Genomic DNA, 20,211 nt, shown 5'->3' on the forward strand with positions numbered 1-20,211 from the left:
TTTGTTGCCTCCTTCCCCCCCAGCCAAGCCTCCCATTTTGAATTGTACTTGTGTATGTTCTGATGTTGATTTGTTCTAGATTTATGTATTCTCACATCAAAACCACAGACGGATTTCCAAGGAAGCCAGAATGCCCAGTTTAAGCCATTATGCAATGCGTTGACTGTGACCGCATACTTTACATATGCAGAAATATAAGACCTTGTGGTACATCTAACTTAATAATTGGAAAATCAAGGCCAGGCCCAATTCCGCCTTTCACTATAATAGTTTAATAATGAATGATCCATTTCCCATTGTTTACAATTTTGTAAAACTTTTTTTGTTGCAGACCTAATGCAAAAAAGATAAGCAGAGGCTAATAAGATTGTTGTGAAAGCAGCGAAGGAAAGGAATGTGGTGTTTGATATTTAAGGGCTGCCGTTGGAAGGGAGGGAGTAACTCAGCATGTTGAGATTTCTGCAGGTGATTAGTTCCCATCCTTGCATTAGTTCCTAGGTTGTAGGGAAATAATTGTTGGAATGGCCTTATTCACAATGGATGGCCAAGGCGGAAATAAGGGCATGGCTGGGATGCTGGAAAGTAGCACACAGTGCAGTCCAGTGAAACACTGGGTCATTTCCTTTTGGGTGGAGCACTACACATTGACTTTTTAAGGTAATAGTTGGGGCTTTACTTTCCTCACTGGTGTGTGCTCCTCCCTAAGCAGTAAGCATGTACCCTTAGTTTTACCCTTGAACTCTCCAGCTCATGCTTATGTTTTGTATACTTGCAGCTCCGTTGGCGCAGAGATCCTTTCGATGCAGCAAAAGCTCACACAGGCGTTGCAGGAGGCAGCAGCACTAAGGACGGTTGTGAGCACTCAGGAGTGCCAGCTGTCTACTCAGTTGTGCACAATTTCAGAGCTTCAAGGGGACAGGAAGAATCTCTCAGAGCTTTTGCACTCTAGGGAGGTATGTGTACGCAGACATCACCCCTAATCTGTCCATGTTATTCACCCTCACCCTCACTCCCAGCTGTATCTAGTCTTTCACCTATTTCTGTCCCTGGTCAGGTAAACCTAAAGGTCACAGAGGGTGAACTTTACATCAAGCGCGAATTGGTGCAGAGCCTTCAGGCAGAGGTTGCCTTGCTGAAGGAGGAGGGGACCAGCAAGGATGAGCGCTTGCATGGTTTGGAGATGGAGCGTAGACGACTTCATAACGTCATCCAAGAATTGAAGGTAAAGGCAGCCTGTGGCTGGGGAGTGCAGGGATGGCTGAGGTCAAAGCATCAGGTGGGAATGACCCATTTGAGGAAAACTGTACAGCTGCTTTTGATCTAAGAAAGAGACTGACCTGACAGCACACTTCAATGAAATCCTTATCTAGATCTTAAGATGAATATTATCTGATATTACTTGTTTATATAGTGCACATTATGACTTTGGTGTAGCATTGCAGTGCATAAAGCAGTGTAAGCCAATGCGGTTGTAGGGTCACCACCAAAGCAATGACCTTGCCCAACCCATCATATTCTGACTAGATTGATTCTTGTCTTTTTAGGCAGGAAAAATTGAAACTTAAATGCCATCACACTTTTATCTTCGCAAGCATTATTTCTGAATGAGGGTAGCTTAGCCTCTTTAAACTGCTACAGAGAAGTAATAGAGGGGATTGGACTGACAGTGGTGCACAGCCCATAACAAGATTGAAAAGGAAATTACATCAATGGATTTGGGTCATGTGGTTGGTCTGACCATTGACATTTACCCCTTACTCCACAGGGTAACATTCGCGTATTCTGCAGAGTCCGTCCCCTGCTGAAGTCTGAGAGCAACTATAAAATGGAACACATACAGTTTCCACAGCAAGATGACCGCACTGTTATCTTGTGCAAAACAGAAGAGGTAAGGGGTGTGGTGCTACACATGTGGTTGGTGGCTGATACTGAAGTGAGGGACAGGCTTTGGAATGGCTGAGAAGCGGTATACTGGTAAGCTATAGGGGTGGACACGTACCAGGAGTAGTATAGACTTGGACAGTGCTGGTAGTTGAGTGTCCAGGGGTAGTAGGTGTGGTGATCGGGGAGGGTGCAGCATAACATCTGGTGCCCGCTCTAAAAATAGAGGCGCGTGGCAGGAGGGTTGAGGGGCAGGTTTGCTTTATGTGAGTCGGAGAGCAATGAAGATGTTTTGATTTCCTGCTTGTTTCTCTTAAGTCTCATACAGGTCGTGAGAAAAAAGAGGCACACAAGTATGACTTCTCCTTCGATCGAGTCTTCTCGCCCGTCTCCTGTCAGGATGAAGTTTTTCATGAGATTTCTCTCCTCGTCCAGGTATGTGTGCTGGGGTCCCTTCCTGAGAAGCACTAGTTATCTGGTGATAGGGCGCATCAGAAAGAGGCATGCTTGTCGATGTTTGAAGTCATTCGAAAGTAGAGGGCAGGAGTATAACTCGGACTCCACAGGTGCCATGGGGGTTTCTAACTGGTCTAATATATCCACTTGAGGAATCTGAGCCTTACATTTATGGCCATAGATTTGAACCTTTGCATGGCCACTCAGTCTTCAGTACTCGCAAGATCGAGGAGTACGATTTGAGCTGGGTATCAAATGTCACTAACAAGATGCCCCAGGTGGTGAACATGCACATTACAAATGTACGTTATGGTACAAAGCCATATTGCCCATGTTCAAAAGTCTGTAACCTAACTATTGCCCCTCTGCTGATGGAGACACCTGCTCTGATGCCCACTAAATATATTTGGCTGCATGTGCAAAAGGCTGCTGACGGCTGCACTAGATCTGGCCCGGTACTGGCCTGGCAGCGGCATAGACTGACTCAATGAATACTTTGACAAAGTCGTGGTTTTCCGCTTATTTATTGTGGTGTAAGCGACCTTCTTTTACTTTTCTTTCTTTCCTCAATGTAGTCTGCACTCGATGGATACCATGTGTGCATATTTGCTTACGGACAAACTGGCAGTGGGAAAACTTACACTATGGAGGGGCCTGAAGATGTGAACTATGAAACCATGGGGATGATCCCTCGAGCTGTTAGACAGATATTCCAGAGTGCGGAAGAGCTGAAATTAAAGGGCTGGAATGTACGTATAGCTCTCCTCAAGCAATATTTGGGGCCTGTTAGCTATGTCAGTTTGGCATAATTTTTTCTTTGTTTTTCTTTTTGTTCTGCCTTAAAATTATTCTTTCTGACTTTGCCTGCTCTCCTTTGCAGTACACTTTCACAGCAAACTTCCTGGAGATATATAATGAGACCATACGAGACCTACTTGTGAGCAAGCCAGAGAAGAACCTAGAGTATGACATAAAGCGTGTGAGCCCAAACAGTGATGAGCTACATGTTACGAACCTTCAGTACGTCAGCGTCTCATCTGAAGAGGAGGTAACAGTTCTGTGTGCTGCAAGCTTCTTTAATTGTCAGTACTTGCTCATGGGTGCAGGTCCCCAAAGCTGAGGGGGCCTCAGCCTATGAGGAAATATAATATAGTGTTAGGATCCTAGTATTGCATAGACGTTTTGGTATTTGGTCCTTTGTGAGAGACTAGGGGAGAGTGCAGTTGGCCATCAAGGGTCTGTCTGATGAGGGAAGCAGTACCTTTTTCATTTTTTTTATTTTTTTTATTTTTTTCCCGTTTTTTAATTGTCACTAGGAATTTCAAAACTTATATGAATCAACGACGAGGGATGTGATTTAAACCGCACCTGTCATATAGCAAGCATTTAGGAAAAAAAAAGGTTGTAAGCATAATTGTCTATCCTGGAATGATGCTCAAAATAATGAATGGCAAGAATCTCATTGAGTGCCTGCTGTCTGGGAGCACATACTATTGGAATGTTCCTCATGTCAAGCTGGGGATCCCTCCAGTAAGATAAATGTGAAATGTATTTTTATATAAGCCAGTGCCGCATCTGTCCTAGTGAGCTGCGTTCATGTTCAACCATACATCCCTGCTGTGAAGCCTCCATCTCGCTCCAGGCTAGTTGCATTTTTAGCTGTTGGTAGGTGAACGCCATAGGAAGCTGGCCTGGTGCATGTGGAGCACTTATGGTGTTATCACCTTATACCAGGTATCCCTTGTTAGTGAGGTGTAGGCAGTGTCTAGGAAGCCAGGGCTCTAGAGATAGCTGTGGATGATGAGCCAAGGCTTATCTAGGAGACCTGCAAAGATTATTCAATACCACTGTAGTCACACAGCACTTACACACATGAAAGAACCACACAGTGTTACAAAGGTACTTTATTATAGTTACACAAATGCTAAAATACTGTATAGGCAAGATCCCAACTTGGAGGCAAGTAAACACACTATTATATACACATTAGCAATCAGAAAATAGCATAAAAAGCAATAGGCATTGGTAAATGCAATAGCTTTTAGCCTTCCTAGGGGAGGGCCAAACTATATACCAAAAAAGTGGAATGTGAATGTCGGTCCCCCACCCAAGGAAGTGGAATCAGTAGAGGGGAGCTGGAGGACCTAGGAACCACAAGAGGTGGGTACCAGAGTGACCCCCAGTGACAAGAAGTCAGTACCTGGGTTTCCCCAAAACCAACAGGAGGACTTTGGAAGAGGAGTGTGCAAAACCCAGACAAGACTGGAAGAACCCGAAGGTAGATCCTGACAGAAGACGACCTGAATAGGAAGGTGACCAAGTCCAGTTTGAGTTGAAGTGCCTGGTGGTGACCGGAGCCACTAACCACCCTTCTGTGGATGCAGGACCAGGTCAGTGGTCGACTAAGGTCGCCAGTGCAGAACAGGAGCAGCAGAGGAGTTCCAGGAGTGATGCAAGTAATGTCCCACGTTGGTGGTATTCCAGCACCACTGACCGACTGCATCACGACCACCAACAAGCTTTGGCAAATGCAAGAGTCGGAGAAGGTTTTACAAGACTGAGGACCAGCAAGGTCCAGGGGACTCGACCCAAGGAGGGGAGTCCTGGGTGACCCTCAGCAGCTGGGAGAATCACAAGAACAGGAGGCAGGCCCCACAGGTGACCCACGGGCAAAAGGCACAGGAGTCGCAGTGAGGCCTATGCAGCACACCTGGAGGAGTGTCCCACGTCGCTGGAGCAGCAGACAGGAGACTGTGCGTTGCAGGAAGAAGTGCTGGAGGCCGGGGCTACACGGATCCTGAAGATCCCTTGGAGGAACAACAAACAAGCCTTGGCAGCTGCCAGTCACTGCAAGGAGAGGCAAGGGCTTACTGTCTCCTGTGTTGGACAGCTGCTAGAGAGGACCAAGGGGACCACTCCAGACCGCCACCTGTGATGCAGGATCCAAGAAGTTCCGGAGGAGAGAAGATCCACGCAGCCGGTCGTTGTTGCAGTTTGTGCCTGCCGATGCAGGGGAGTGACTCCTTTACTCCAAGGGAGATTCCTTGTTACTTCTTATGCAGGCTCAAGACTTGCAGCCCTCCGAGGATGCACAGCCGGGGAAATGTTGCAGTTGCTCGAAGGAGCCGGGGGAACAATGTTGCAGGGAGGAGTCGTCGCTGAAGTTGCAGATTTTCAATTCCTGGAGGGTCCAGTTGCAGTGCCAGTGGCCAGAAGATGAAGTGAACGATGCCGAGGAGTCCCGCTGGAATCTTGTACGTTGAATCTGAGGACCCACCCAAGAGGGAGACCCTAATTAGCCCAGGAAGGAGGACTGGTCACTTAGCAGGGTGACCACCTATCAGGAGGGGGCTGTGATGTCACCTACCTGACCTGGCCACTCAAATGCTCCCAGGGGCCTCTGCCCACCTAGGATACAAAGAGGCAGAATCAAGTGGCCACTTGGAGGCGCACTGGGCACCACCCCCAGGTTTATGCAAGGAGGGCACCAAATGTGCCCTTCAAAGCAGACCGGTGGCTTAGGGAGGCTACCCCTCCCAAGCCATGTAACAACTATTTCCAAGGGAGAGGATGTTACCTGCCTCTCCCACAGGAGATCCTTTGTTCTGTCTTTCTCTGCCTGAGCTTGTCAAGCAGCAGGAGGACAGAAACCTGTCTTGAGGGGTGGCAGCAGTGCGGGCTGGTGCTGAGGGTCTTCTAAGGAGCCCCAGAGTGCATGGAATCATAAACCAATACTGGCAACAGTATTGGGGTATGATTCCGATATGTTTGATACCAAACATGCCCAGGTTTGGAGTTACCACTATGTAGCTTGACAAGGCAGTGACATGTGTCCAGTACACTGGTAAAATAGCTTCCCCGCACTTGCGAAGTCCATTGTGATGGAGCTGGAGTTCGTGGGGGCACCTCTGCTCATGCAGGGGTGCCCTAACACACAGGTACCTGCACCCTGCCCTCTGGGCTAGGAGGGGCTACCATAGGGGTGACTTACAGTGACCTGGTGTAGTGAGCTGTAGTGAAAGGGTGCATGCACCTTTTTACACAGGCTGCAATGGCAGGCCTGCAGACACATTTTGCATGGGCTCTCATGGGTGGCATAATAAATGCTGCAGCCCATGGGGGAACCCCCTGGTGCCCCAAAGCCCTGGATATCTAAGTACCATATAATAGGGCCTTATATGAGGGCACCAGTATGACAATTGTAGGGTGTACTAAGTCCTAAACAACCGAATTTAGAGGGAGAGAGCACAGTCACTGGGGCCCTGCCTAGCAGGACCCCAGTGAACACAGTTAAAACACACTGGCAGCAGGCAACAAGTGAGGGTATCCATGCCAAAAAGAGGGTTCTTTCCTACAAATGCTTCTTGTGACCATATTGATAACTTACAGTGGGCTAGGGGCCTACCCGTTGCTTATATTTGTTGTTGTGTTTTTTTTTTTTCTTTTTCATTTGCTTGCCTCTTATTTGTCACCATTTTTGTGAGAACTGATCAGGCAATGTTGGATAGATGGAGGAACCTCCAAATCATGCTTCCCCATGTGGACTTACTTCAGTATATTCCCCCAGTGTCCCCATGTAATACATTTTTGCAAACCATCTTAATATTTGGTATTGGCACCTCAGAGGCTCTTCTCAGAACCACAACACGCCCATACATATATGAACCGTCAACCTGCTTTGTTTCTCTGAGCAAGGGCATATTCCCACCCCCAGGCAGGCTTATAAATCATCTGCAATTATAGGAGTTATAGATGGCATGTCTATTTGTCCATAGGAGCCCGATGACCTACATCCACCGCCCAAGTGTAACTGCTGCCTTTCACTGCATATGGTTTTTATTTTACGGCTTGCCATCAGGACAGTCTCGGAAAGACTCTAGGGAAACTGCCATCTTTCTCAAGGATTGCTTTCTGGTACAGGCAGCCTTGTCTTTCCTAGATTTATGATGCTCTAGCCAGTCTCATACTTCAGACAGTTCCACCTCTACCAGGGTTGCCATTGTGGTGGTGTTACACCTCCCCCTCTGCCTTCATGGCCTGGGTACCATCTCAGTACAGCACCCTTTCTGGCACTGGGCGTCTTGAGTTTCAATCACCGCTGCTCGCAAGCCTTTGTCTGGCCTGGACTCCACCTCAGATGGTTCTGATTCAGGGTGCACCCTCGGCACTTCCAGAGACGCCAGATGCGTCTCTCTTTCTCCCACATGCTGCAACCCAGAGTCTGTGGTGATCTCTTTATAAGTCATCACGTCTTCCACGGGTGGCTCTGGTCCCAGATGCTGCAGGTGGGTCTCCCTGTGCCCAGGATGTGCCAGGGATCGTGGGTGTTCTGCAGGTACTCAGCCTGATGCAGCTCCTTCCATGTGCTGTCAGTCACCGCCCCATAACCGGGTCTGTAGGCAGACCGTTCAACCACCCACCTCCCTCTGTGACCATTAGAACAGATGTATGGGTGGGGTGGGGAGCTCCCAGGGGAAAACTGGACGTCAGTGGCTTACGGAGAACAAGAGATTCAGTTCTACGCATAAATATACCGGAGTTGAAGACCGTCTCTTTAACAATGAATGCTTTCTAAACCTTGATGGAGGGGAGAACAGTTATGATCCAGACAACACAATCATGTTTTACCTCAACAAATGAGGTTTGAGGGGGCAGTCACACCCTCTATCCCAACTGTCAAAGGAGATATGCTAGTGGGCCATACAGAGGAGAATTACCCTAATGGCCATTTACCTGCCAGGGATGGAAAATGCAGAAAAGCCAAGCAGACAGGTGCCTCTCAGGAGTGGGAGCTGAAGGAAAAGAAAGTAAGAGAAAGATTCAGTGTATGGGGAAAACCACAAATGGGTCTCTTTGCAATGCTGGAACACTTGAAATGCCAAAGCGTCACACCCAGGTAACACAACACTGGTGCCTGCCTTATCTATAGATTAGTCATTAGATTATATAGATTCGTCATGGAAATCTAATCTTTTCCTTCAATCTCTCACAATGCTACTTTATTCAATCCCTGTATTACCATGCATGGTGGACATTGTTGGGGAGGGATGTTAGGGAGCCCTGGAGGCAAAGGTATTCTGTGCTGCCCTGGGGTCCAATGTGACTCTTATTGCTCATGTACGAAACTCAGCAAGGTTTTTAGGTACAGTTAAGGTTTCATGTGACTTGTGCTTGATACTCTCTCGGTCTGTCAAGTCTTCAGGTCAGCCCTGCCTAAGAGAGGACTTTAAATATTCCATGCTGTGCCCAGTTTCCCATTGCATATCTGTTTCTTTCAGGTGCACAAACTGCTTCGGACTGCAAAGATGAATCGGTCTGTTGCAAAGACAGCCCTGAATGATCGCTCATCCCGAAGTCACAGCGTGTTTCAGCTGAGGATAGAAGGGAAGAATGAGACCAGGGATGTTAAGACCACCTGTGAGTATGCAAACCTTTTTGTTTTGTGAAGGGGGTGGCATGGATTCCTTATGACAAGCCCTGTAATTTCACATTGTCACCTCATGCAAAAAAAATCTATTATAGGGCTTAAGCATGTTCTTCATTAACTAAGGTCGCGAGCATTGAGCCCCTATGCACTGGATATTTATTTAAAAGTAATAGATTTAAAAATCAGTGTCTAATCTACCTGACAGGCAGCCTCCAAAAGCATGTATTTGTTGATGTTGTGTACTTCTACTTCCGTGCCCCTTATCATTTGAATCTATTAACTTAGTCTGTGTTGGATTTCTTTTCCTCTTGTGCAGCCATTTTGAGTTTAATTGACTTGGCTGGCAGCGAGCGCCTTGACAAGTCGCTGTCAAAGGGAGACAGGCTGCGAGAAACCCAGTCTATAAACACCAGCCTGTCCAATCTAGGCCTGGTCATCACGTCCCTCTCCAATAAGGTAATGCTGTCTTGGCTAATGCTTGGTGATCCAGTTTAGGATTTTGTATGTCACTTACCATATTGTGCCTGTGATGTGAGTATCTACTCTTCTACGTGGCAGTTCTTTCTGTCTTACTGTAGATCTGGTACCTACTTTGCAAATGTGATATGTTAGAAAGAGATTTTATGAACTTTCATGCGTTATTTAGTGTATTAACATATTTGCATTTCTTTCTTACATGGTTTTTCTACAATGTATCCCTTTCTCACTACACAGGATTCCCATATACCTTACCGCAACAGCAAGCTGACGTACCTGCTGCAGAACAGCCTGGGTGGAAATTCAAAGATGTAAGTATCAGCCAGAATAACTTAAACTAGTATGTGGACAACCAGCCAGCAGCTTTGGTGTGCGTTGCGGAAACTGCTGGGGCGGATTTGGTTGAACCATCTGCTCGTCAATAGACACATGCATGGCAATATAAATACATATTTTGGAGTGTTCAGAATTTTGAGGGGGAAATGTATGTGCTGTACTAATATCTTATTGGAATCCGACTAGCATAGCAGCCTGGCTTTAGCAATACATTGGAGTTTCACGGCCGGTCTCTGGAGCTAGGGCACTGTTTAAGAGGAGCCAGTGTCTGTCTTCAGGGATGTAAGGCGTGTAATCTTACTATTATGGATATGCATGGCCTGGTCTGTTTTAGGAGCTAGGGCAGTAGTTTTTGAAAATCAGCCTTTGACTGCATTTCTTAAAGGACATGCCATAAAGCTGTATTCTGATGTTCCCCTGGGTATTTAACATTTTGTGTGTAAATGAGAAAATATTTGAATTTTTCACCGGCCAGAGGGAATAAGTCCATGCATGTGAAAGGGGACCGAACATGAAAATCTGTTTGGGGCGGGGAGGTTTGCCCAGATCACAAGCGAGACGATTTTAAGCCTGTAATGCTTCAGTGTGCTGCTAGGAATGGTGCCCCCAGTGTAGGGTGAATCACTGACCAAAAGACAGAAACCATCCCAAGAGGATGGGGGGCTGATGCTGCAATTGAGGAAGTGCTGTGAGTGCTAAATAAACCAACTTTGGGCGGTTTGAGAGAGTCTGAAGCAGAGGTAAGTTGCACCCTGCATCTGATTACCAGCACCAGTTGAGTGGACTTCATCAGCTGAAAGCTGTGTAGCCGTGATCTACATGTAGCTGTGGAGTGTTCCACTCTAGGCAGGTGCATTTAAGATATCTATAAGAAGCAACCCACCTATAGAATTGTTGTCTGGAGAATCCCTGCACAGAGGAGTCCAGCTCCACTAAACATTGGGGGGGGGGGGTGCATGTAAGAGACATGAGGCTATCGCAAATGGTGCTTGTAGGATAAGAGAAAAAAAATGAAGGCATGCCCCAGGTAGGAAATGGCACGTGTTAGTCCGACTGATTCACCACTGTCCACATTGACTTCCTTACATTGGAACCAGAGTGATGGACTTACCAGTGTAGGGTGTTTGTTAAAGGGACTGAATCAACCAAAAAGTCTTGAAATACTGAAATTTGCAAATAGATGACCTGCAACTGAAAGGTGAGGATTTAGAAAGTGGAGCAAAAACATGAGAATTCAGATGTGGCGGAAAATGCTGAAGGCCAGGATACCAGGGACCATGTGCAGTTGCTGTTTGGTTACATCTAACAAGTTGGATAGGGGGACTGAGTGGAAGCGGTAAGAGCTTTTCTAGCCATGCTAAGGAGGACAGGTGACTGTGTGACCCAAGAGTTTTTTTTTTTAAATATTTTTTTATTATCATTTTATTATTCAATAAACAGTATTATGTTTACAGCACCATCTTGTTTGCTTCGTGTTAGTGCATAACAGTGTTAATATCACTACTGTCTACATTGTTTGAATGTTCTACTTCATTAATTATTCGATAACCTTTATACTTTAAACGTATTCAAGAATAGAACATCAGTGGTGCTTCTTCTCGTATGGGTTGCTCAATAGGCCTAGTGTAGCAGAGTCATGTTTTTCTAGCTATTATACAACACCTTTAACTCGTTTCAAACATTAATTAACTTAAACACGATGGCAAAGTAGGGGGTGGAGGCTGCCAATACAGGGGGATGCCATTTCTTGGCTTTTCCAGTATGTATGGTGTCATTACTCATAGACTTGTCTGGTTTCAGGTGGGTGGGGCGTCTACCGGGTCCTACCTGTCTGTTAATCAATGTCCTGGGCTCTGTCCCCTGTTGTCCGCCTTTTGTTCAATCTCGGCCTTATCGTGTATTCCCTTATCATGTCCTAGAGGGCGAGGCAACATTTCCTCCCTTCCTATGTTTATCCAGTCTCCACTCCTGTTGGTGTGTCTGCGTCCGCTGTTCTCAATATATTGTCCCAGCTTGTCATTGCTACTTCCCATTTCTGTGCTATAGGGTGGCGACGCAGTCCCCTCCCCTCCTCGCTCTTCAGGACCTGGAGTTCGGCTCTAACCCATGTTGTAACGTCTTGTCTCCACCCAACCCGGGGGGGCCGAAACTGTGCCTTCCAGTTCTTTGTGATCTGTCTCCTATATAATACCAGTGCCAGGCTCAGAAATCGGGTCTCCACTCTTCCCCGCGGCAACCCATTCCCAAAGCCCATCAAACATCTGTCAGGGGTCGGAGTCAGGTTCCTATTAAGGAGTCTCGATAGGTCGGACATCACCTCCTCCCACCCCAGTTGGATCTCTGGACAGGTCCATACCATGTGGTCAAAATTTGCGTCTACATTTTTACATCTGGGGCACACCCTAGGAACTCCCCCATAGATTACTGTTAGCCGATGTGGGGTGAGGTACGTTCTGTGGAGGTAATTATATTGTATATATCTCAGGCGCGTGCTGCGAGCGACGGTCCGGGGGTAAGCCAAAGCTCTGTTCCATTCCGCATCTGACGGTTCCCTACCGACTGTCCTCCCCCATCTCTCTCTCAGTGGCCGCAGGGAATCTAGTGCATCCTCAACTTGAACTCGGTATAATTTAGATATCAGATGGGACTCATCTCCTGATGTCAATAGGAGATGCAGCACCCTGTGGGTGGCTGGTTCCGCGTTGACCGTGATCCAGTGCGTTTTCAGCACATGTATCAGTTTATGATACATAAGGAACTGACCCGGGGAGACTCCACTGTCAACAAGATTAGTGAAAGACCTCAACACTCCCTCCTGAAACAGGTCTCCCACCGTTTCTATTCCTGCTCTCCTCCAGGTACCGAGGCTCATGCCTCCCAGGTTCCTCTCACCAGCCTCGATCGTAAGTACCGCCAGGGGTAGGGCCGGAGAGTACGGGGGGACAGTGCCATCCCTTTTCACGCACCTCTTCCAACATGCTGACGCCACTTTTGTCATCGGGCTGTGCATGTGGGGATTAAGCTTCCTATTTGTCATTCGAGCAATTAACTGATTTATGTCCTCCACTACTTGGTCGGCGTACCTCTCCAGGTGACCCTTACCTGTGAGCCACCCGGCAACCCATTGCAGCTGGGATGCCAGGTAGTAGGCTTCAAAATCTGGCGCTCCTAGACCCCCCTTGTGTGTGACCCAAGAGTTAGTGGTGAAACTGACTTCTTTCTGCCAAAGGAGGACATTTTTAGGGAGACCAGGAAGATCAGTGCTGTTTGAAGAGGATAGGTTGATGTTGCTTCAGAATCTAACCAAGTCTGCTTTGGTAAAGTGAAAAGGACCCCAACCATTCGCAGATTTTCTCGATAAAAAGAAATACGATTTTCATGGATTTGTTTTATCCCCCATTACGCCTACATTTGCCAATGGGTTAGGCTAGTACACATATCCAAACTCAGCAAGAGGGACTCTGGGCATCCCACGGCTCAAAAACTACTTCCAATAATTCCTAGATAGATTGCTCAATGCAGTAAGCAGACAAACCCGCTGAAGATTAAAGACAGAGGGAATGACAGAATTACAAAGAGAAAATTCTCTCTGTATCTCTGCAGCCCTGTGCTGTGGACAAGAGTGATATGGAATGCATCAGCACCTTTAAAGAGACACATATGAAGTATGGAACGAAGGAAGGGCTAGGCTTCAGCATCGATAATATGGACTAAAACGAGAGGACTTTCCATCAAGTAGCTGAGAAGTTTCCCTGCTGTGAGGGACTTACCTGAGCAGTACTCCACTAACATCCTAGGGATTGTACTCCATAATGATCCAATTTGACAAGTTGGGTCTGGAAATAAGCACAATTGTTTTCCAACTGGTTGAGGGTTCATTAGAGTTCACTCTAAATATGAAACCATGGTGATTCTGTACTGCCCCATAAATGACAGATAAGACCTGCTTATAATCACCACCCTGGTATGCTGACATCACTTTCTTTTAACTTTCTTCTTCTGCAAATCAGGCTTGAGTAACTGAGGACTGAGCTGTTAATGCAGGCTAAACCAGGGGGTTAAAAATATGAGGGGAGGCATGCGTTTTTATTAATTTGATGCACAATGTAATTTTAAAAGGACTAAAAACGGAGAGACATCTGCATAAGCATAGCACCCTCTTTTCACATCCGTTTCCTAAGCCGTCATCTTTTCTGTTGCTTAAGAGTTGCACCCATTCACTGTCAGTAGTTGGACTGAGTGCTTCAGCTCCAGCAAGGCTTTGCACCCACTCTGCAAGCATCAACCCTCCCACTGCCAAGATCTTTAGCCATAGGTTGGACTAGTTTGCACAGAGCTTAGCCTATGGCAATGGTCAGCCCCCACCATGCACAGACTTTGTAGAAACACAGTACAGGGTGTCTGCAAGCCCTACTGCAGACTTTATCCAACACACAATACGGGTGGGACATTGGGCTTGCCCTAGGGCCAGACCCTGCACCAAACCATCTCCTTCTGTGCATGGCCTTTGGGCATGTGGAAGCGGGGTTCTCCTGCAGCCAGGCCCTGTGCTATCTCTCCATGACCTCCTAACTCCTTACTTGCTGAGCCGTCCGCCCCTCACTGCAGTGGTTGACCAAAGTGTCTATTGTTCCATGGCGAGCTCTACATGTGACCTATCTACACTACACCCATCAATAGCTTGAATATAAGTAAAAATACAATGACGTCCATCAAAGTTCTTCACTTTTGAGAGATCCAGCATCTTCGGCAGCTTACAGACAAGACTAAAATCATCACTGAAGATGGTTTTATTAGTCCTCTTAGTTCTCATTCACAAAGCCTGTATCACACAGTCAGTCATTGGCTGATCTCCTTAGTAACTTCAAAAGTGTTATTTAATTCATTCAACATATCATGAGCGATGGAATGTGTAAGGCCATAAGGAGCGCGTGGTGGGGTGCATGTTATAACTGTCGTAACATTAGCTCATGCCTCATTCGAACACCTCTGTGACTGTAATCTTTTTTTTTCCAGTGACTAAATCTCTCTCTGCTTACATATTTAAGTATGTGTGTTGCCTGTAGAACATTGGAAATCTGCCCTGGAATTATGATGCTGTTGTGCCCCTAACAAACTTTGTAAACGGTTTCCTGGGTCAACAGAAAGATGTAGAGTGCGTAGAGGGTAGATCTTTGCATATATGCTGCTGAAGCTCAGTCTTGGCATTGTATTAGAAAGAAGTGCTAGCATCATCTAAAAATAGGGGGCTTTCCAATCAGGGCGGTCACAATTTGGGGATAAGAGTTTAGAGATAGTGTTTCGGGTAATCCTGGTGCTCATGTTGACACTTGGAACAATGTTTAAGTTCTATTTAAAATATGCGGTCAGATTCTAGGAGACCATGGCAGTCAATACATTCTCTGCACAAGTTCACAAGGATGTAGATGATGGTCTGTGTATTCATTCTGCAGTGCATGATAGGTGATGAGCAGGAAGTCCTATACCTTCCCCCCCCAGTTGTGGAACATTGAGACTATTCGCTTAAGTTTGAGGGGAGGGATTGAAACTGGCGGATGAGTTTATACATAGCCAGTGTTTCACATGAAATATGACTAATCACCTATGGATAGAATTCTGCTGCTAGTTAATAATGTTAATATAGTGCATGGCTCACCCCCAGAGGGGTATCTCGGTGCTACAGAAAGGTACGGTCAGAACACAAAGCACCTGCTTACATAACTACATGCTGGTGGTGTTGGGGGAGAGGACGATATGGGGTGTGCTTGTTTATTTGGGTGGGTGAATGTTCTGTTGGGAGAGTTTTACTTTGTTTTTTTATATATAATTTAAATCTGTGTCTGGCATCATATTTGATGTAGCAGAGTGGTAACTGTCATGTTTTCGTACTTTGTGTGTTATTCTGATATGCCTGGAAAATGTACATAAAGCAATTAACACAACTGATGTGCTAAAGCACCACAGCCAGGTCTACTTGAGCAAGGGAGATTGATATACCAAGTTATTTAATCGTTTGAAACTCCAATATTGCACCCTCCAGCCGTTCTAGACAATAGTGAAAACTAAAAGGGTTGCACTAAAGCATATGGGTGAGTAGAGTACGAATGAAATGTGTCCTTTATCCGGTATTTCTGTCACTGGTGTTAAAGTCTTTCTTCAAGAAACCACCCTGTAGTGGACTAGAGTTTTCTGAACTAGGTGGTTTGGTTCTCATACTGGAGCCCTGGATATCCAGAGATCTGCCTTCAAATCTGTTTTGTGGCTCATTGGCTGGTATGGGTCTGTCGAGCTTCTTGGATCAGGGGTTATGGGGAGCAGATCGATAATGGGCTGGGCCATTTGTTCCAGACATTTTTGTGGACGGTGCAGTTATAAATGGACTGTTTCTGTATTTATCACCATAACTGAATGATTGATGTTTGATGGCTCAGTCGTAAGTGTGGCAGCAGTCTATTGGTTGTGCCCATACAAATGATTCAGTAAGACTTTCTCATATGGCTTGCCTCTGACTTCTGCTTTATCCTCTTGTCCAGGTTGATGTTTGTTAATGTCTCCCCACTGGACGAGAACTTCTCAGAGTCCCTCAACTCTCTACGGTTTGCGAGTAAAGTAAGTACATTCTGTCCAAAGTCTAGTCTAGGGACCAGGGCCCTTATTTATGGTCAAGTGCCAGGTCACCTTGCCGCACTGCACTGTCACTGGGAAAGGAAAGGAAGGCATGAGGCACATTCCTGTCCTTTCCTCCAGCGCTGGTGCACAATGGGCTCCCTAGCTCCAACACAGACACCCTTGCACCATGGCGCAGTGGGTGCCTCTGTTGCGTGCAGGATTGTCTTCTGTGCAGAAAGGGGCACCTTCCGAGACAGAAACACTCCTTGGAGGCGTATTCCTCTGGGCTGCAGAATGCAGCACACATAGGAGGAGGAAGTAATGAGGAGAAATAAAGGAACTTTTCCTTGTTACACCTCTCCTGGGGAAGGCATATCTTTTTTTTTTGGTGCATTACACCCATACATACCCTCCTTTACACAGAGTAATGCGATGCAGCGGTTTGCACTGCGTTTCATTACTCCATATTTTTAGAGCCACTCAACGCTGTGCAAAGTGGTTTTGCGTGGCTTCAAAAGTATAGCTTGGAGGTTTGCGCCATGTACCATGATGAGTGGTGGAAGCAGGACGCAAACCTCTTGTAAATATGCTCCTAGGTGTGAGTGCTCATAATTTTGTCACTGCCCAATGGGCTCTTTTCTGTGACATGTATGTCTGTACCACTGACCTTTCTAACTGGTGACTTGTCTTCCAGGTCAATGAATGCGTGATTGGAACGGCCCAAGCAAACCGGAAGCTTAAAGATGCTGTATAACTGCCCATGTCATGGTTTTGTAAAGTAATTGGTGTATATATGTATGTAAAATAGACCCTTTGTAACTTTATACCTTCCCCCATGTTGTGTATATATATGTATCAATAAATAATTTTAGCAGTATTTTTTTATTTTAACTGTTAGTCCCGCTTCGCTGGGATATGTAGGTGGACGAGATTTGCCCTGGGGGAAAAAACTGTTAAACGGAGTTATAAGTCTGGCTCGATTGTACAGAACAATTGAAATTTGCCAGTTATGGTCGTAGTGCAATCCACAACTTAAATCTTCCCCAGCCGTTGCATATCACATGACACCATTGCCATCCTCTTCAGGGATACCAACCTTGACAGCACAACAGTATGACTTCAGCAATGACATTAGCGGTGATCACACTGCTTCTGCAAAATACAAAATCAGTTCAACATATCCCGCACTTCCCGTCGCCTACATTGGAGCGTTGACATCCCGGTACATAGTCATTACTGCATACTTGAGTTGGTGGTAGTGTGCGTAAACCTGGGCTCCCCCACCTCACAGCACCTTTGTTTTCATCGGAGAGTTCATGTTCCTGGGTACAGTACAGCCCTAAGTGAGTTGCGGTGTGTGTAAATGTGGGCCTGCATTGAACCCCCACTGGCTCAATCTACATTTGGCTCCATATCAAGGTTCTTAACCTTGTGCAGCCCAGAGTGCGTTTCTGAGTGGCAGTTTGGACACCTATTGCCTTACGGTATCTGTGTGTCTATCAAAGTGTTCCTAACTCTGAGACTGAGTGTAGCTCTCGAGTGTGCGTCTGAATGAGTGGCTGTTTGCACAGACCTAGATTGGTGTTAGACTGAATGTAAAATCAGTCATGTATGATAGAGACTTCCCAAAACGGAGGCTTTTTCTGCTGCATAAAATGGCTGTTCTTTTGTCCAGCTGTTCAGATTTGAGAAACTTCAAATGTGATTGACAGAAGTTCAAAACCGTTATAGTGATGGACAAGCATTTTATTCCTCCTTTTGAGCTGGAGTCCTGGGAGGCTGGTTTCAAAGGCCCAGGCCGCTCTTGGTGCCTCTGTCACTTTCCCAGCTCCCTGAGGAAAAAATGCAGTAAGGGGAGGTGGGGGGCTGGCTTCAACATAGAAAGAGGGAGGAAGAGAGAAGGAAAGTACAGAGAAAGTGATCAGGGAAGGAAGAGAGAAGGAATGGATGGATGGAAAAGGGAGGGTACAAGGAGATAAAAGGGAGTAGGTTGTGGAGAGTTTTTGCAGTTATGCTGTTGGTTTCCTAATCCAGCCCTGAACAGTAGAGCTATTAAATAAAAATAAAAAAAAACTCTCACCCTTTCGAGCAGCCCTGGAAACTATATTAACAATATTATCTTAGGCTACTGAATAGATGTACACCAAACGTAAAATGCATGCTTTCTGAGTAAAACTCTACACATGTTGATTTTGGAGGAAATCCATTCAGACGTCCAGACTGTAGATGACAGCAACATTAACTCTGGCAGCTAAAATGGAAAAACACCTTTCTCTTAAGCCCCACACCTTTTCCCCCTTCACACCTGTGAACTGATCTTTGCAAAATGTACAATGCCAAAACTGAGTTCATAGAATGTGTCAAAATGTGGTCTTTTATTTCCATCTGCCCATCAAAAATCACACCACTCTTCCGTCTTGGTTTCTTAGGATCACTTTTATTTACATCCGGGAACCCTGCTAAAGTATTGCATGCAAAGACACATTAAGCAAGTCTCAAAGCATATCTGACTGCACATAACTTATAGAGATTTCAAACACAATGGTTTGCTCTCTTCCACATTCCATTAATCACCACAAGCACATCTGTTGATCATCAAAGTCACACCATCCTGTGTGTAGTGAGAGTGGCAGTTATTCATGCCTGGGCCAATCACTAACTTCCCTCTAGGCCATATATGCTCAGCTGAGTACAAAGATCTGTAGGGTATTTCATGGACCAGTTTGTGTTCTTTTTACCAAAAGTCATGGTCCTCGCCCTGTGACCATCACATGTACTGGAACTCCGGTTTCCGTACATTTTACTGGTGTGTGTTTCTATCTCGCATATATGTTTTTTGTACAAGATGGAGTCTGTGACTAGCACACGTACTGAAACTCTGGTTTCCGCACATATTTTACCTGTGAGTCTATTTCTGTCTTGTGTATTTTCTGTACAAGATGGAGTCTGGTTGCTAGATGGAGTTACTGTAGACATTTCAATTTCAGCTTTTCCCCCCTTTTGTCAATTGATTGACCACTCTTTGATGCTGGTGATCTTGTGGCTGTCCCCGATTGTCCATTTGCCTAATTTTTGTTCTAACTAAATTAATTACTACTCTGCCCCTGTTTGCCATCTCTTTCTTGCAGCATTGTGGTATTATTTGGAAGCAACCGCAACATAGCAGTAGTACTATTATGATGGGAAGGAGGGCTTTAAATAACCCTGACATCCAGGATGGTAACCGTGAGAACCACCCTGGAAACTAATCCGTAGGTTTGGTTTTGTTCTGTTGCCATGTTTTCTCTGAGTGTGCAAAGCTAGCATTGCTTTGGCTAGGATACCGCTGTCTTCATCATTTCCTGGAATGAACATTCAACAGAAGAAGCCAATCTTGGCACACACTCCTTTCCATGGCCGTTAGTACGTCCAGTACAACACAATGCTGTATCACCATTATTCTCATTGCCCTTGATTCTTCTCTGATAGCATTAAAACCATCATCTGTGCCATTCACTAATAACATAAGTTCATATCTCGTTTGCTGCCTTCTGGCATTAGCAACTGCTTGAAACACTGGAATGAGTCCTCTTGGGGACCTACTCGCACCCCAAACCTCACTTTTGGAGAATAGTAGAAACTCTTCTGGCACACTTTTCACGTCCAGGTCAAATTGTTGACGGATTCTCCTCTTCCACCTGTGTGTTAGAGCATGCTTTCTCTCTTGTGCATGTGCATTAATGTCTTCCACTGTGACATTTTCATGTAATAGCACCACTAGCGTTTGGGACATTAGCATAACAAGGGACCCAACACCCTGACAACTTTTGGGCAGTTGATAATGTGCTTGTGTACCACAAGCCCAGTATGTATCCATCAATGCTGCTGTTACCACTTGTAGGCTTTGAAGATATAATGTAATTTGACACATTTTGTTCCTACCTACCGGTTGTGTCCCATTGCCTCAAACATCTAACATAATTCAAGGCTGGTAAAATATGTATTGGTGCTGGTATTGGGTCAAAATATGTTATACATGTTATTTC

General features: G+C 45.8%; 1 protein-coding gene across 3 annotated transcripts in view; it reads left to right on the forward strand.

Annotated features, from left to right (window-relative positions):
* Positions 1-17,063, forward strand: part of KIFC1 (kinesin family member C1) — a 52,059-nt gene extending 34,996 nt beyond the window's left edge. For all 3 annotated transcript variants that reach the window (XM_069241859.1, XM_069241860.1, XM_069241861.1), the window contains exons 7-17: positions 776-953; positions 1,055-1,222; positions 1,766-1,888; positions 2,200-2,316; positions 2,913-3,086; positions 3,218-3,385; positions 8,616-8,754; positions 9,081-9,220; positions 9,479-9,552; positions 16,111-16,186; positions 16,881-17,063. In XM_069241859.1, coding sequence (XP_069097960.1) covers positions 776-953; positions 1,055-1,222; positions 1,766-1,888; positions 2,200-2,316; positions 2,913-3,086; positions 3,218-3,385; positions 8,616-8,754; positions 9,081-9,220; positions 9,479-9,552; positions 16,111-16,186; positions 16,881-16,940 — 1,417 coding nt within the window. In that variant the 3' untranslated portion in view covers positions 16,941-17,063. The remainder of the gene's footprint in view (positions 1-775; positions 954-1,054; positions 1,223-1,765; positions 1,889-2,199; positions 2,317-2,912; positions 3,087-3,217; positions 3,386-8,615; positions 8,755-9,080; positions 9,221-9,478; positions 9,553-16,110; positions 16,187-16,880) is intronic.
* Positions 17,064-20,211: the final 3,148 nt, after the last annotated feature.

This window comes from Pleurodeles waltl, chromosome 6, assembly GCF_031143425.1.
Source record: "Pleurodeles waltl isolate 20211129_DDA chromosome 6, aPleWal1.hap1.20221129, whole genome shotgun sequence".
Taxonomy (NCBI): Eukaryota; Metazoa; Chordata; class Amphibia; order Caudata; family Salamandridae; genus Pleurodeles; species Pleurodeles waltl.